This window comes from Episyrphus balteatus, chromosome 4 (genome assembly GCF_945859705.1).
Source record: "Episyrphus balteatus chromosome 4, idEpiBalt1.1, whole genome shotgun sequence".
Classification (NCBI taxonomy): domain Eukaryota; kingdom Metazoa; phylum Arthropoda; class Insecta; order Diptera; family Syrphidae; genus Episyrphus; species Episyrphus balteatus.
In genome coordinates, this window is record NC_079137.1 from 13,096,032 (window position 1) to 13,114,619 (window position 18,588).

Genomic DNA, 18,588 nt, shown 5'->3' on the forward strand with positions numbered 1-18,588 from the left:
TGTAATAATTATAATAGCAATGCAAATAGTGCTAATTAACTATGAATAATATTGCTTTCATTTTATTTTTTATATATAACATTTTTTTTAATTTGTGAAGTGTTAATGTTGCTCAAAGTTTTTTTTTTTTTTTTTTTTTTTTTGCTTTTCATAGGCATACGTTTTTTTTGTTGTTGCTGTTTTGTTTTTATTTAATTGAATGAAAGTTTTTATATGTCTAAAGTCAGGAAAGATGTTTATGGAGTTTTAACTTAAAGTTATAAATATTTTTTGAAAATAATAAATGATTAAATGGGTTTATGTTATAATTTTTTGTATTTTATCACACGTTTTTAATTTTAAATAAAACTTAAACAGCTATTAGTATGATTTTATTTGTTTAAGTTTAAACAATTCACTTGGCTTTTAAATTTAATTATTTCTGAATAAAATTAGGAAACAAAATAAAAATCTATAGGAAATGAAAGGAAGCTTCATTTTTTTTTGTCATTTATTCCAAATTCGATGCCCGACTGATATGTTAGTGATGTAGTGTAGTAGTGGTTAACTAGTACATGCTATACAAATTGCAAACAATTTTCTAATACTGTCACTTTCATGCCTTTTTTTTATGTATGTTTTGTTGTAATTAAACTTTAAGAATATTTAAAGGCTTTTTTTTACTTTGACTTGAATTATTTTGCAAAATTATATATTTTTTTTATGTAGTATATACGAGTAACTTAAAGAATAATAGGAAAATTACGGATACGCTTAATTAAAAACAAAAAAAAAACTTTCTTTGGTTACATCATTGATTTTAAGGGTTTTATTACGTCGAAGTCTAAGGGTGATGTGTTTTATAAGGAGCAAACGTAAATGAACCACAGGTACCAACAAAACATGGCTTAGATTACTGTTTCAAAATTTTGTCAGCTCTAAAAGCAATTTTTCACATGAAAATAAATTTAACTGATGCAAAGTTTCTATAGTAAAAAAAAAACTCAAATATTGCTGATAAAAATAATGGTAGGTTTGTGTTCGGCTTAAGAAAATCAATAGGTCTTCACAAATATTTTTTATCAAAACCTGAATTGCTTTTTTTAAGAGGTGTCTTAGTGGTTTAAGGAAGGAACCATTTTAAGAAAAAGAGGTAACCTAAATTGAAATGGAAGTTTCAAAAACAATTGAAAAGTTCCAAACTGATTAAAAAACTGTTTACAAACTTATACTTCCGTATAATTGTCGTCTGATCTCGCGGATCAGTATTTTTGTTTGTTGCAATTTAAAGCTTTAGAAAGCTATTTCAACGTTTGCTATTAGAAAATGTGCACCAAAAACTTGATTTCAATAGTTTTGCTCCAAAACATCAGCAGTTTCTGGGAGTTTACAAGCAACCTTGTTGCGGCAACGAAATTAGTGCTAAAAACAAACGAATGAATAAGAACTTGATTGTTAATTGACAGCTGGCAGCTGAAAAGTTGCAATGACATTTCAATAAACTTCTCTTGTTTAGACAAATATTTAGAACCTGCGATTAAGATTTCTTGCACTTAACAAGTTAACATATATCATCTAAAGAAGGCGCCTTAAAACTATTGCTGGTAGACCTGCTAGAAGGTCAAAATTACTTTCCGCGTCCCAATACAAGGAGACTTTGAAAAATGCATAGAAAATTTGGTAATTAACTGTGTTACTAAGCAAACGCTCAAATCTCTGCAAAATGAAGAACTGAACCAAATTGAAGCAACGATTTCAGCAAAATTAACGGTACGAAGAAAATTGTACCACGAAGAAAATTGTACCAGAAAATCTTTTACCATGTCGCCACCATTGAAGAGAAAAGGATCCTTACCGTATTTATTGCTCCACCCTTTACTTGGAATATTGGTTTGATAATCGAGTTGATATTCCAAGTACAGGGTGGAGCAATAAAGAATGTTCTGTGGTGTCACACTTGAATTCAGTAGGAAGATCTATAGAAATTGAGGCAAAGGAAAATTGTGTGTAAACCGTTTTCGGCATCTCCCGTGGTAACTTATAAGCTTTCGAGGCTTTTGAATGTGGTTTTTGGAAAGAGGGATATAGCATGATAGGCTTTTGGTTATGTCTTCTATTCTAAACCCAAAATATTTTATGGACCCCTTAGCAATTAATAATGAAACGAAATACACTCTCCTGTTCTCTCCCAAAATTAATTGACTCGGGAAGAAAGGGACTTTCCAAATCGGTTGACTAAAAGTCCTCAGGAGCAAACAAGCTTTTTGGAGATTCATTTACTCTGTTCTATCGAATAACTTAAGACCAAAAATTTTAACAAAAATAGACCATGTTAAACAAACAAGAAGCCTGATCCCGAAGTTTGACACAAACAGTTCTTCAAAATGAAACTAATTTAGCCTTGAAATCACATAATTCTGGATTAAATAATACTAATTGATCCACCCTTAAAATAAATAAATCCCTGTTTTAACAACTCGATTGCATAATTTGCTTAAAAAAGAATCAAACAGTTCTTTCCACAATAAGCATAATGGCTTTTAGAACTGTTTGTATTCTTTGTGTATACTCACTCTATATGATCGAATTAAGGAAGGTAATTGATAAAATTTAATATCGTTTTTAATTTAATTGTATTTTTAGTTTAGTTTTTTTTTTTGTATTTTTTATTACAATTTTTTAAACCTAAAAATATAAGATTCTATGTTTTTTTTTTCATTTTTAATTTTTTTTTTTATCTACAAAATGCTATGCGGTTTGTATTTACACGTGTGTTTTTATTTTTTTGTGGCTAGGAAAGCCTTTTTTTAATATATATTTATAATGTAGGTATACCTAAAATGTTTAGCTTGTGAATTAAATAAGTCTTACGAGTTATGGTGTGTGTGTGTGAGTGAGTGAGGGAGGAAGATGATTTTTTTTTTATTTTATTTTTGTTTTAATAAAAGGGCACCCTTCTAAGCCTACAATTCGGTGTGTCACACGTCGTCGAGATCTATAATGGATGACTTATCATTATCATCCGCGGCATACAAATGTCACTGATCAGATGATGGTGATTGCTTCCCAGATCTCCCATGCAACTGATGATGATGCTGATGGTGATGATGCAGTGGACTATCTTCCATCGAACTGTTGGCAATCAGACTACTGCCATTGTGCTGCACTTCAAGACCATTGACCATTTTTTCGATATTTTTCAATTCTGATGGCGAACTGGAGCGTTGTTTTAATAGCGATGGCGGTGTTGTCGGTGACATGGAAATAGGTCGCGTGGGAGGAGAATTCGAGGAGGCACGTTGATGTCTAGATGGGCTTGAACTAAGGCTTCTTGGACCATTGTCACCACTGATATTGGTATTGTCACCTGAACTACCAACACCTGTGCCACTGCATCTTTGATTATTCGAACCAGGCGTTACAGCATCAAATGCCGAACCCAAACTGCCAGGCAGGTTATACGGCGTAAAACGATGACCTTTAAGGCCCTGCAATGGTGACACTGGCGAATGTCCTGAATAGTGACCAAATAAGGCGGGATGTTGAGCGGCTAATGCAAGCTGTGCATTGAACAGCAATCCTGGATTAAGGCCCGGATTCATGGCGGCCGCTGCAGCTGGATTGTGTAGCAACGATAATGGAGGTGGTGGATACAATCCGTGTGGATAGAGATAAGGCAAAAGATGAGGCGATGGATGAATAGGTGGACCCACTGATATATTCGGTGCTGGATATGAGCCACCGGCAGCACCGTGCGCTTCTTTGGGACTACCCGATGAGGTTGGTCGAAATGCTCCGCCAGTGCTGCCACCAACACTTTCCGAACAGCTAGAATCGCTGCCATCGCGTTCAATGTCTTCGGATTGAAGGCGGCGTCGTATTGCATCTTCATTTGAATGGTCGCCAGCACCGGCTAAGTGGTTGAACCAAGCTGCAAGGGCTTTAAATTGGTTAAAAATTTTGTTATAATTAATATCTTTGCTTATATTTATGATTGAAAAATAAATGTTGATGGATGAAAAAAAATTGGTCAAAAATAGTAAACGAATTTTGAACATTGACAGCTCTTTGGTGAGAATTTGCAACAATTTGGAAAATGTCTCGATACTGGCAACAGTGTTTTTGTATAACAGTAGTATTTCCGTACTGCTAGAGGTCCATTGGACTCTTATGATGAGATTACGTTAGACAATGAATTTTTTTTTCAACAAATAATTGTTATAACTGTTATAAATGAGCATTTTTTTAAACTCTTAAGAACTGCGTATCAACGTATAACAGTTTACTTCACAAAATTCACGAGATAATCAACGAGCTTTTTGATTATTAAAAAAACGCAAGGGGAATTAAAAATGGTGAACAGCAAGTTACCATTTATCTGCGTTCTTGCATTAACAACTGTTATACACTACTATTAGACAGTAAAACATTTTGACCAATTTTTTTTTATTAAAAAGTTTTTAAAAATAAATACAAAAACTGAACATACCTGAGTGTTGATGCGCATGCATCTGCTGTAGCGAATGGCTCAAAGGCAACAACGGACTTTGTGGCGGTCCAACCACATCAAGCAGCTTATCATCGTCGTCCTGACTGTCGTGCGGATGAGGTCGACCTGTATGGCCCAAATGTAATGGTGCTCTACTACTGCTCACGTGTGTTGGATTCAGTTTATCTGAATCGGATCCGCGGTTAGACATTAACGCCTGCCTGTAACAACAATTGGTATGGGAGTTTGTTCATTAGAATATCCTCGGTTCTTCCAGATAAAAGTCATTGATTTAAATGTTTTTCAAAAAAAGTATCAATTGTCAAGGGTGACCTAAAAACCCCCATCAAAGTTATAAACACTTAAGCCGCCCATCAGACAAAACGGAAAGATATACTTTTCACTAAGTCCTTGCTAATTACTTGAAATGCTTGCTATGTGGACATTTTTATTGCTAGCTATATTTGTTTCCTATCCATAATTCTCTATTTGATCACCCAAAGGACCACTTGGAAACCCTTTATTCTGTTCGTCAAGAGGGCTAATTTATTAGCATGTACCAAAACGAAACGAAACCCTTTTTTTTATCCCCTTTTGTCTATCACAAATAGAAATGACATAGACTCTTAAAATAATCCGAAACAACACAAAAAAAAACATTCTTGAGGTTTCATCCCCCTTTCGATGTTAAAACGATGATTATTATAATGCTCAATGATAGGGTATTAGATGTTAAGTTACTTCAAACACCACAGGGATTTTGAAAGGATAATATTCTCTCGATCGCAAAGAAATATACATATACACACTTTTGTTGTAGAGCTAGACCAAGAGCATTATTATTATTGTCAAGTTTTCTTTTGTCAAAAGTGTGTATAAGAATATAGTCTTGGTTGGCAATTATCATGCTGTGGTTAAAAAAATAAAATCATTTTTCTAACAGTTCTTTTTACGTAATTAAGCAGCACCTCAGTGGAATAGTGTTGGGAAAAGGATTTTCCGGTGTTTTGCTTGTGAGGAACAATTTTCACCGTCTACCGCTTCCGTAGGTTCTCTCGACAAAACTTTTGCCTTTCTCGTTTTTGATATTTTTTTTTTTTTTTGTATTTTTTGTTTATTTGCTTTCAACTCTTTGCTCTGTGCGAAATAACTGCTGAAGTGCTTGACTCTTTGCTGTTTATACAATTGATTCTCTCCCCAGTGCTAAGGGTGTATATAAATTTTTGATGCCCAGAGGGCAGAATGCTGGAATGTTTTGATCGTTTAAATATTGCCAGCTGGGTTGAGTTAACTGTTGAAAAATAAACTGTGATGCTTTTTTTTGTATACTTTTTGTTGATGTTGTTTTTTTTTGCGAACAATTGTACAATACTTTTTAAAGGACCCCCCAAAAACTGCCTGCTGAAGGTGATGTGGCATCATCAAACTTACTGTTGACTTGGGAATGAAAATCAAACTGAAACTGTTTGGTTGTTGGTTATTAAATCAAGAGTTCGGCAATGTAATGAAAAACATTCCATAGCTGCGAGTTGAAGTTGGGAAAAAGAAGAAATCTTGAAAGAAACTTTGGGACTTTTTCGGAAATTGAGACAAAACTACCCAAAATCAATAAATGAATAAAATAAATGTCCAATCTATGCAATATAGTTCTTACATCATTGAATTTAATAAACATTATTTTATTCTTTCTCAAAACCACAATTATGCACAATCACGAGGTAGAAATCAAAGAAATTAATATTTTCGATCAAGAGATGGTTCCTTGAAACGGTGAGAATCAACAAGAACGAACCTTTTAGATGAAAAAAAAACATCAAAATTGAACTTTGTTTTTTATTGGAAATAAAATAATATTTTTTCGATTGAATCATAATCCGTTGAGGCTAATGAATAAACTTTTTTTACAGGAAAGTGAATCCACAAAAAAACCATAAAAAACTTACTTTTTATCAGAAATTGTCCTACAAAAAATATTTCTTCGAATGAGAAAAGGTCCTTAGAAACGACGAACACAAACAAGAACGAAAATTTTTAATGAAAGTGAATCCATTTAAAGGAGAGAAATTATCAAGAATTTACTTTTTTATGGGAAATGAACTTACAGAAAATATGTTAAATAAAATAGTCCCTTGCAGCTATAAGAATCAAAAACAACGACCATTTTCCATGAAAATGAATTCTCCAAAGGGATTAACATAACAAAAAATAAATCTTTCAAATGTTAAGTGGTCCCTTGAAACGATGAGAATTAACAAAAACAAACAGTTTCTACGAAAGAGAGTCCACCAAAACGATAAAAATCATGAAGCACTAATTTTTTTCTTATCAGAAATGAACTAGCAGCAATTTACAAAAAGTCCGTTGAAATGATGAGAATCAACAAGAACGAATATTTTTTCATTAAAGTGAGTCCACGAAACGAAAAAGGCCACGAACGAAAATCTTAAAGAATTTTTATTACTGGAAATGAAATGATAGAAATTTTTTCTTTAAAGTGAGATATGGTCCCTAGAAACGATGAGAATAACCAAGAACGAATATTTTCTATGAAAATGCAATTATTGATATCATTGTGGATTCTTCATGAAAAACAGTAGGTAAATTATTTTTTGAAATTTTGAAAGTTTAATAAAAAGTTGGTCATCTGTCGGTGGTTTATTAAATCAAATTATTTCTAATACTAACAGCTGAAGAAAGTGGTCAATAATCTGAATGAAGAGCAGCATCTTATTTTCGCGTTGGACTGTTGGACGTGTGTGCTGAGACAGTGCGAATTATGAAAAGAAATTTATATAAGGAGTAGTATTTGAATAGTTGGGCGTAACCAGTGTTAAAAAATTGGCAGATGAGGTAGTTTCAATATGTCAGAAAAAAATGGAAGATTTGCGCAGTTATTGATTAGTTTTCAAAATTAAAATATTTTTAAAGCTTGTTTGAGAAATGTTAATCAATTAAACAGTGAATTTTGCTTTACGAAAAACTTTGTATCCCTCAATTAAAACATTTTTGATATCTATACAAAGATAGTTTTTTCTCATTAGAAAAACATCCAAACCAGTCGCGTTATATAATATTGAAAAATCTATTTCATGAAACATAATATTTTATTTGAGTAATGGAATTTCGTTCAGTTCTTCTAGTTCTGGTGCGACACTATGCAAAAACACATATATTTGTGTATCTCCATTTCATTTGTCAAAGAAAAGCCAAATGCAAAACAAAATAGAAAACATAAAACAAACAGTCAGCGAGAAACAAAAAACCCAATCACCACACGTACATCACCCGCAAAACAAAACCGAAGAAAACCTCAACTCAACTATCAGCTTCCCAGTTCAGTGTATTTTTTTGTATTTTATTTTTGTTTTAATAAAATTCGATATTCCATCCCTAACTCCTGGGTCGCACGTCAAAAACAATACTTCTACACTCTAATCAACGAACTGAAAGTACAAAGTCGTGAGCAGAATATTTCATTCGACAATGAAACTCACGGAAAAGAAGCCCCATTGTGGCAGTGGCGGTAGCAGTAGAAGCTGAATCAGAACCAGCAGCAGCGACCGACAACGACTACGACGATGGTATAGTTAGTATATTGAATGAATGAGCGAGTGGTATTTTGTGGGAGTTAATTTCAGACTTTATATATCTGTGTACTGAGTCGTTAAAAAAAACACAGTATACTCCCACTGCCAACTTTTGCACATCGTTTTTGCTGCTGCTATCCGCGTGTAGGTGTCACAGGGACTGGCAGCTAGCATGTACGAGTATTATAGAAGAGCTGACGTCTCTCCAAATGGCACTGACACTATTTGCCGCACTGTCAAGTGATTCCGGTTTCAGCTTTGTGATTTCAAATTCCACCCCCTTTGATGACAATCCAGAAGCTATATCATCATCGTCATAGTCATAGTCAGTCATCCCCTTGTCCAAGGACACGACTGTCATCATCTGACAGGCCGGAAGAAAAAAGTCAAATTGATATGTCATTTCTGGGTTTGAATTCGCCACAAAAGTTGTAGACTCTATCAATCTGTTTGTCCAAATGGATTTGTGATGACAATGACGGGCATAAGATGAATGTCCTAGCTAGCATACATACACACAGCAATGAGGAGAGTTCCAGTTCGTCCTCCGGGTGTATCGGATTTCCGGTAATCTGCAGGAAAATTGTTTTTTTATTCGTATACTGGCGTCAAACTGGGGTGACTTGCGTTATTTGCTCTCCTTTTATGCACTGTTTGACTTGGGATAATGCTCCAGAGCTTAAAGAATCCGATCATGATAATGCAGGAAATTAAAATCAATCAATCAATTTAGAGAATCTCCTGCTTTTAATGTATCCTATACATAATCTACATGGATGATGTCCTTGGTGTTATACCTATACTGTCTTACCAGTGTCTATTTAGCGTGTGTATCATATAAGCTGCCCCCCATCACACTGTTTGTCATTCTTGTAATTCTAATGCTATTAGGTATAGTAGCTGACGCAAATAATGATTTCTTCGCGTTTTCGGTGTTTTTGAAACAAGTCAGCTCTGCTTCAGCTTCAATAGGCAGCATAAGGGTGGTGGTAGTTGAGGTATAAATGAACAACTTGGAAGATGTTTGTTAAAATGTTAAAGATTAGTGTGTCAGTGCAATGACATGAAAATGCCATGTAAGCTGATTTCAAGAAAATTTATTGCTTGGTTACCCTTTTTATGGCAGTGTCTATGGTTTACAAAAATTGCTAACCACAGAATATAGTAGTAGACGACCAACAACAACCCTATACTACACTCCATGGGGGTTTAGATTTTGAGACAATTATATTCTAATAGAATTCTTTTCACATTCTACATTATTTTTCGTTGGAAAATTGTAGCCTCTGTGTGTAAAGAAGAAAAAGGAGGTAGATGAGTGTTAAAATCAACACACATGAATTTAAGATCAAAGAATATAGGAAAAAAGAAGGCGTTACACGTAAATATATCTAACGAATGGAATTTATTTTTAAATTTAGAAAATTACAGAGCTTACATACGTTCCATGGAAGAAAGATAAACGGTTTTTGTTTAATGTGCTATAGTTAAAATTCAATATATGCAATTTGAAATGAAATGGCCTTGAGCAGGGCTTATAAATTAAGGAAAATGGTTTTCGGGAAAGCTGTGTAAGAAAATTGGTCTTTTGTGGTTAAAAAATTATATCTATTTTTTTTATAAGGAGTTTTAGGCACTGAAGGTCTTTGCGGCACCAAATGCACGGTCTTATGTACTTGTTTCATAAAACAGTCGAACTTGCCGAAAATGTCCGATTTTCTCGGTTTCGCCGCTTCGGAAATTTTCATTTTTGGAATCAATTTTTGAAATCTCCGCAACACTTTAAGGAGTTTTTGGCTCAACGAATAACTTCATTCATGTAAAAGAATGGCTCAGAAATCCATTGATTATATTATACGAAGCGTCAGTGGCAGTGGATTGGAAATACGTTTTAAAAAGGTAACGATAGCATTTCAAGTCAAGCAATGCAGTGAAACCCGCTCACTCAAGAAAGCAGAAGAGTCGGAAGACCAGAAGCTCATGGCGAAGAACTATCAAGGAACAGTCAGTAGAAAAGGCCTAATTAGATGACCCATAATAGGAAAGGGGTAAGTAGGTAAGCTTTTTGCAAATTCTCGCCAGTGAATGAAGATTTGTTGTATCATTGTGACCCAAGTATAAAGGAAGTCATGGCGCTTTCAGCTATTGGCAGAAAACTGTGTGTAAAAGGGTAAGCTTTTTCAAATGGGATGACAAAAAAAGGATCATCCCTAACCTTAAAAACTCTCAACAGCACTGCAAAATTCTTCTTTTCCCAAAATGTATTTCGTAAGTTTATTGTTCATTAAAGTTTTTTTTTGTGGTTGTTGGCAGTTTCCAGGTGAAGAAAACTCAACAGTTTCGAAAAAGTGGAATATGGAATCCAAGCTAACCACATAAGAAACAAAGGTCCAGAAAGTAATTTTTTTTTAACGATCAACTACCTCGTTGCTCAACCATTGTTGTTCCTAATTTTTGATTTTAAAACTAAATCGTAAAATAGTTACATACTTGACTTGCTAAACAAAAATGTCAGCGTTTTAAATGGTCTGTAGTGTATAGTCATTTCCTCCTGCGGGATGGTGAACTTATGAATCCAATCTTGAAATCCGACAGTGGTTAAATAATAAAAAAGAGGGTATTTTACCCCTAAAAAAAATGTGACCGTAACAGTCTTCAAGTGAGCAAAACTCCCTACTTTTTGATATTAAGGTCGTTTATATGAGCTTAATAGTTTTGAAAATATTGCTTGACAAAAATTGTATTTCTTCTATTTTTGTATTTATACCTACTTTGTGTTTTTTTTTGTTTTTTGAAAGTTTTGACTTTGAATGCCTTTTCCCTTCAGTCATCAATTAATTACTTTACAGTCGTTGCAGATGCTCAAAAATTACCCCTCCCCCTTCTTTCTTCTGTCATCACCACAGATCTCTTGGCTCCACCTGTCGTAAAATTTTCAAAAATTACGTTTAGGATACTTACTTTTTCTCTCTTTTTCCAGCACCAGTATCTCGAAAACCTTTCGCAAACGGATTGTTATCAATCTTTAATTGAGTTATCTGAAAACCGTACCAAAACAAGACAAATTAATTAATAAAAATGAAAAACAATCTTTTTCAAATAGAAGACGAACAACAAATTTAATTTCTTACCTTTTCATTTTGATATGCAGTTACAGCAATAAACTCTGTCTCCTTGAACACATACGTCCGAAATGTTGAATATGGCAGCTTTAAGATGTCATTGGCTCTAACCAAATGAAACCTCGGCTGATATTTATGCATTGAATTGAGTATAGTCTGTAAAAAAAATAATAAAAAAAGCGAACCAAAATTAAACATCGAACTCAGACAGTATTTTTTTTTTTTTTTTATTTTTAAATTAAAATTATAACGCCTTTATTATAACCTGCCTATCAATGTCAAATAATATAGAAATCTTTACCTGAATTAACAACAACAAAAATTCAATAAAATAATAATTCGCTAAAACCCCCCATGAATATCGCGAGAGACCACCCACATTTGTCCTTAAAAAAAAAAAAAAAACTAAAAATTAAATAACAAAATATACTTTTGTTTGTCTGTTGGAGAGGCTAACGTGATTAACATCATAAATAAGTTTCAAAATTACACCCATTTCCAGTTATTTATCACTTAATTATCCTTTATTTTGAATCTGACAAGATGACAGGTAGAGAGAGCGAGAGGCAGGACGAGCAGATTTTATCGCTGGGAATAATTAACGAATCGGACCGCTTTTTTTTTCTTATTTTGTTCCTTTTTTTCGAGGTTGCATTTGAATCCTTCTTTTTTGATATTTTTTTTTTTTTTTATTTTTAGTGTCTCCCTCTGGGTGACGGTGGTTCTTGAGAACCTTGTTAATCTTGTTTTACGGTAATTAGTGGGAAGTCTTTTTTTTTAATGTCTACCTTTACAAAATGTATCTAGGTCTGAGACCTAATATCACTGTGTGTGAGGTTTTATGCTTGGTGTCTGGTCTAGTCTAGTATTGAGGTCTACAAAGAAGTCAGACTTAAACATTGATATCTCGTTTAATCTTTTTAATTGGTGATAAAGTCTTCTGAAGAGGCGGCTACGACGACAAAACTCGATGAAATAATATTATTTTTTTTTATTCAATTTCAATTAAATCGACACAAAAAATATTAGGAACTCTTTTTTTTTTTTGTTAAGATTTCAGACCTCACACGTTCAGTTTTTTTTTTAATCCCGCAGAATGACCATAATTTGACTTCGACACTTTTCGATTAAAGCACCTTCTTCTTTGTTTTTTTTTTCTTTTCTTTAAAAATGAACAATTTTATTACATTTCGCGAATTCGCATGCGTATGCGTGCGAAAGATCATTTGAATATTTATCTCGCAAGGAGTTAATCACCTTCATTAAGAGAAGCGAGAAGTATCCGTCTTATATGCGGATTGTGATTAACTTTAAGCATTTTAGGGTTTTAGCTGAGAGATCGACGAGATGTCGAAATGACCAACCAAATAAAAATGTATCACAATCAGAACGACAAAAAAAGGAGAGGAACAAAAAAGAAAGAAAAACCAACATATTTATAGATCTGATTCGAAGTTTTGAAGTCGCAGAAAGGACCCCAACCTTTGTTCGAAATTAATTTGCCTTTTTTTACGAAAACAGATTATTAGTTGGTTTCAATTCTGTTGTTGACCATCAGCATCGACGAAAAGATAAGCCAAAACCGAAATTATGTAGAAGTAGGAATTCTGGAAGTGCGAGAATTTAGTGCGCGATTTCTCGCAAAGCTTACACAAACATGGTGTGGCGCTATTAGGGAGGTCTCACTGAATAAGCCTAATGATCTGTGTGTGTGGTTTTTTGTTTTTGTTTCTTTTTGATGTCATGGGAATAAATTGCTTCTGCAGAGTTTCATTTCTTACAATTTGCACTACCTCACTCTACTACCTATGGGGAATTCTTTGGAAGCGTGGAGTTGTAGACAATCGACGACAGTGGACTTATAGCCTAATTAGAAAGATCACAAAACGATTAATTAAAACGAGTCAACTGGGATATAGTTGGGTGTTTATATGGTGTTGGCAATACCTTATGGTAAAATGAGTCAGTTTTTTTTGTTCTGCTTGGAAGTTTTCCTTATCGATACCTTAAGGTCTTTTTTATATTTACTATTTTCTAGAACAACATTTTTGGAACATAAAATCATACCTTCTTGGCTAAACTTTTGAAATTTGAGCAATTGAATTTGAATGCATTAATTTATAACGATTTTTCGTATGTTTTTAATTGAACGACAAATTGCATTCACTATTTGCTGCTTATTTTGGTTTTTTCTTTAATTTAGAAATGAGAAGAATTTTTCTGTCAAATAAAATCATTATATAAAATGATAACTTTTTAACTTTTAAGATTTGAGCATTTGAATACATTGATTTCGAACGATTTTTAGTGTATTTTTAATTGAACGACGAATTGCTTTTCCTATTTGCTACTTATTTTGCAACATTTTTTAAAAACTAGAAATGAAAAGAATTTCTCTATTTCAACATAAATATTTTGAGATCGTAAAACTTAAAATCAATTCTTATGTTTTGTAGCTGCTACCAGCCGTGTGTTCGAAGCTTTCCTATACCTAGTCAAAGTAATATAGATGCATGTTGGAAGGTAAGATTGGTTTTTTAATGTGTGCCAGTGTCTAAAAACAATCGTTTTTATGCCGAACTAATGATTCTAGTTGATGATGTAACTCTATAAAATTTAATAGAAAATCACACGAAGAAAAAGGATCACCCTAAAACAAGCGGATTCTGTATTAAATTAAGCGGACTTCTTCATGGTTCTTTGCCATGATGATTTCAGTCTTAAATTAAACGGAAAAATATCCTTTGTTTCTTGAATGTGCAAATTTAAAAGAAATCCACTTAAGAGGAAAAGCGGCTTCCGCTTATTTTAAGCGGATTCCGCTTATTTTAAGCGGAAATCGCGTTGTTTTAAGAGAATGGGATTTAAAGTGGACATGATATTATTTTTAGCTGCCTTTTTATTCTCCGTGCAGAAAGTTTGTTCTCAAAGAATATAGAGAAAATCAACAGATTGAAAATTTTCGTTTTATTATAGAATAGGATCAAAACAACTGAAAATTACAAACATTTTCCATTTTAACACTTTCAAAACAGCCTTTTAACATAATTTACTTTAATGCTAATTTATTGCCAATTATAATCACAACAGTATTTTTGCAGAGGAAAACCTATCTACCAAAAACCAATTCAAAATTCATTCAAGACATTCGTCGCCACTTACTCCTATACCTATAGTTTGCCGCCAACGAATCGTTCGGTCATCATCACTGCGCACGCCGAATATGATGATGATGATGATGATGATCAACGCTCAATGTGAGAGCCCTTAAAAAAAAATTCTCACACTCATCAAGGAGAAGGTTACACACCATAGGAAGAGATTTTACGATTATTACTATTCATCTCCGACAGATAAATATAATACACACACAACACAGGTACCTTCTCGAGCATCTGCATAAAACAAAATTTATAGACATAAACCCGTCTGTTAGATCGTTAAAACGAATCAAATCATATAATATGAACAGTGGTTAGCTGCTATATACAAAATGTTACAGAGAGCTAATTTCAGATGGAACAAGATCCGAAAATTTATAGGTAGATACTTGATACAGTGACCCTTTAAATATCTTTCAAAAAAAAATACAGTGCTAGCGATATAATTTTAAACACTATCTATGGAAGATGATGGTGATGATGGACGAACAACAGTGGCGGCATTGTGGCGCTTAAACGGGGCTGAATTAAACCTAAGGCAATGTGGAAACGTACTTCAGGAATAAGGCTATCAGAAGGGGCCCATTTTAAGCTAAGCTTATTTGATTTGTAAAAGCCAAGTATTCCGCGAAAAAAAGGAAATTCCGCCGAGCCATATTCGCTGAACCACCACCGCAAAACGGTCCACTTACTTACTCGCTGACATACCGCAGTGTTGGTCAAACTACAGCTGCGCTGGGCGAACCACATCCCGTCATAACATGCGGCGGAATTTTCCGCCAAATAAAATTTTTATTTGTGGTGCGATGGTGGTGATTCGCCGGGTTTTCGACGGAATTCCATTTTTTCCTAGCTTTTAAACGAAGTGCTTGAGGTTCGAGCAGATTAAAGTCTCCTTCTTGATTTTAGGTGGTTTTCAGAGCTTTATCACTTCTACATAATTCAAACAAAAATAAGAAGATAAACTCAATCAAAATTCGAATCGGGCCTAATCGCACCATGACCTGATCCAGTCCTGTATTTATTTTTATGGAAAAAAAGAATTATTAAAACAATAAAGCATTTTAATTAGTTGACCATTATAGACAATGGGGTCCGAAAAAAAAAAAATATGACCAACCATATACAGACACAACGTGTCAAGAAGAAGACACTAGCTTTCGAGTGTGGCATATTTCTAATAACAATCATATTCGTTGGTTATACAAAGTGATGAGGGGGTTTACCTTCCGAATGGGTTTTCAAAGCTAACTGATGGAAAACAGAAAACAACGAAGCGACGACTCGTCGACGACGTGCGATGATCAAATGATTTAATTTTTATTTGATTTCTAGAAGATCTGATCTTTTAGCTCCGATATTTTTTTTTTCGTTAGCAATTTATTTTGTCGAGTAATTAGTTTTAATAGACAGACAGCAGCCTTGATTATTTATTGTGAAAAGGGGGAGGGCAAAACGGGCATTTCACAATTCGTTAAGACATAGAGTTGATGGACTGACACACATTGGCTTTCTTGCACTCTTTTGGACTCAGTAAAGATACTCATATAAAAGTCTACCTACCTACCTGTTGAGTTGGCGTGGCAGCACTCATCTAAATGCCATGGTTGCTGCTACTCACCGATGATTGATGATGTATTAACTTTGTTTTCTGCGTGTGCACACCTCCTCCTTTGGACGTATTATTAGGATTTTTATATATATTTTTTGAGTTCTTTTTGTTGTTGTTGTTAAGTTTCATTTATATATATGGAATGAGAGAGATCACTTGATTTGTCTTAATTTGTAGAAGACAGCTTTAGAAAAAGAAAAGTTGTGTGTTTTGTTACCTAAAGGCTTTGGCTAAGTCTCTCTAAAACTGAGCTGCTAAAGAGAACTATACTCTACCATAGTGCATCATCAGACATCAACAACCAACCAGCAGCAGCCAAGCAACTCTACTTTGGGAATTATTACTAAAGGAATTAATAAATCACATGGCACTTATGCGTATTGCTACGGGCTTATGGGTTTGTTTCATATTTTTATTTTATTTTTTATTATTTTTCCTCATTTGGTAATGTCTGAGAGTTGGTTTGATGGGTTGGGTATTTGGCGCCAGCAGGGAGGATTCTAATGATTGGTCTGGAATTGGAGATAAAGTCAGGCAATCGGAATTTGGCTAACGAGGTGATGAAGAATGAATAAAGGTAAGAAAACAAATTAAGAAATTGAATGGAGAAGAAGTAGAAATTTTAATTTATTAGTTTTTTTTGAAAGTCTTTAAAATTGTACTGTGAAATTAATCGAAATAAGAATGGATCACAACAAAGTGTTAAGTTTTATGCAAATAACATTAAACTATCGGTTTTGAACCTTCACTCTTTCACAAAGAAATTGTTTATAAAAATCCAGGTATATTTTTCCCACGTTTGTCCAAAAACTGAATGATGAGAGTCTGCCAACCAAATAGATGTCAATATGAAGTTTTCACATTCAAAAGTGCTGCATTTGATACAAAAACAGACCGATAGATGTCGAAACTTGTGATATTTAAGAAATTTTCAAAGTTTCCGACAAAAACTCAAAATTTGTATAACGAAACTACATTGATATCAATTATTTCACTTTTCTGGAAAATGTTCGTTCTTGTTGATTCTCATCATTTCAAGGGACCTTTTTTCAATAGAATAAATAGTTTCTATAATTTCATATCAAATACAAAAATGTTAGTAGTTTTCATCCTTTTGGTGGATTCAGATTTTTATGGTAAAAGTTCGTTCTTGTTGATTCTCACTGCTTTAAGGGACTATTTTTCAATTTAAAGGAATATTTTCTGTTTATTAATTTTATAGTAAAAGAAGTTGACTTTTATTGTTTTTTTAATACTTTGATTCTACTCCATAATTTGGGAATTTTCAATGTTTTGATGGGAATGAAGTTCCGAGGTTTGATTTGTTGCTTAAAGATTTTCTGATTTTTCGGCAAGTATATACTTCGTTTTGATGGTCGAAAAAACTGCCTTAATACCTGTTATTTTAGCTTGGAGTGGAAAACATTCTCATTGTATTAACGTTTTAAACTGTGAGGTGTAGGTACATTCTATTACCTATATACCAACAACAAAATTCCCTCATTCTGAGTCTATCATTAACTTATTGGCATTTCTTTCTCTGTCGTGCGAAATAGTATCTGGTACAATTTTTGTTAGTTAAAGAACGCCAATGGCGACTGATTTTTAATGTTGGCATTACCTGTCATCTGGAAAATATTATGTTGACACTAATAACAAGTAACCACAAAAAAATATTCAGCATCGTATGACGAAATCAATAGGAAACTGACAGTCGCGTAAAGCAAGGATCCCACCGCGAATTGAGGAAGCCGCTACTGCCAGCCTAGAGTGACCACAAAAAAAAAAATGAAGTTGATGCCGTCAGTCAACGAGTAATATCAGCGGCTGATGGGGAAGTTAAACAAGTGTAGATGCTACTAGCTGAAATTTATAACTTTTGACAGTAAATCATTGACAAACAAGATTGCCACTTTCTATTAACACTTGCCAGTTTTTACTGACAAATTGCAAACCATTTATAAACATTTAAGAAAATGGAAAGAAATATGACAAATTCCCAATTGTGTAAATGTGGCATCAACATGCGGTAACCCTATTGGTGTTTAAAACATCTTCTCCATATCCTGGCTATCATAATTCATACGTCAAAACAGATAACACTCTTTTTTTTAAGCAACACGCAACCGGTATACTGTGCAAGCAGAGAGAGATGAAGCTGCAATATCTGCCATCGCAAAGTGCAATAAGGGCCGATGTCATTGTGCGTTGCATCTATTAAACGTATATTAACACAAGATAATGCATAAAATGTTGTTTCTCGTTGTGTTGTGTATTATATGGCTCTGGTTGGTATAATATGGTGAAGTTGTTATAACATACCGGGAAAACCGCGAATATCGCTAGCATAAGAGAGTGTCGATGAAAAGATACTACCTTCGTGAACATAAGACGCGAAAGGAGAGAACTCGCCACCACCCATGTTATTGTCACAACCACACGTTATTTATCAACAATAATAAAAATACAACAAAAAAAAAAAAGTAACACACTAAAGTATAAGAAAAAATTACAAACGAAAAAAAGTATGAAAGATCTCAGGTGTATGTGGGCCTTTAGCCAGCCAGCTGCAGTGTATCTCAAACTGCTATCTACTTCAATTGCTTTCATTTTAATTTGGTTTCGCCCCACATGGGGT

The 18,588-nt window shown here is 33.8% G+C and overlaps 1 protein-coding gene across 7 annotated transcripts in view; it reads right to left on the reverse strand.

Moving 5' to 3' along the window:
• Positions 1-2,921: 2,921 nt before the first annotated feature.
• Positions 2,922-18,588, reverse strand: part of LOC129919529 (optomotor-blind protein) — a 149,508-nt gene continuing 133,841 nt past the window's right edge. For 3 of the 7 annotated variants that reach the window (XM_056000435.1, XM_056000436.1, XM_056000439.1), the window contains 4 exons: positions 11,187-11,333; positions 11,017-11,093; positions 4,469-4,698; positions 2,922-3,919 (listed from right to left, as the gene is read on the reverse strand). In XM_056000435.1, the coding sequence (XP_055856410.1) occupies positions 3,018-3,919; positions 4,469-4,698; positions 11,017-11,093; positions 11,187-11,333 (1,356 nt within the window). In that variant the 3' untranslated portion in view covers positions 2,922-3,017. The remainder of the gene's footprint in view (positions 3,920-4,468; positions 4,699-11,016; positions 11,094-11,186; positions 11,334-18,588) is intronic. The other 4 variants (XM_056000442.1, XM_056000437.1, XM_056000441.1 and 1 more) reach the window with 3 other exon arrangements.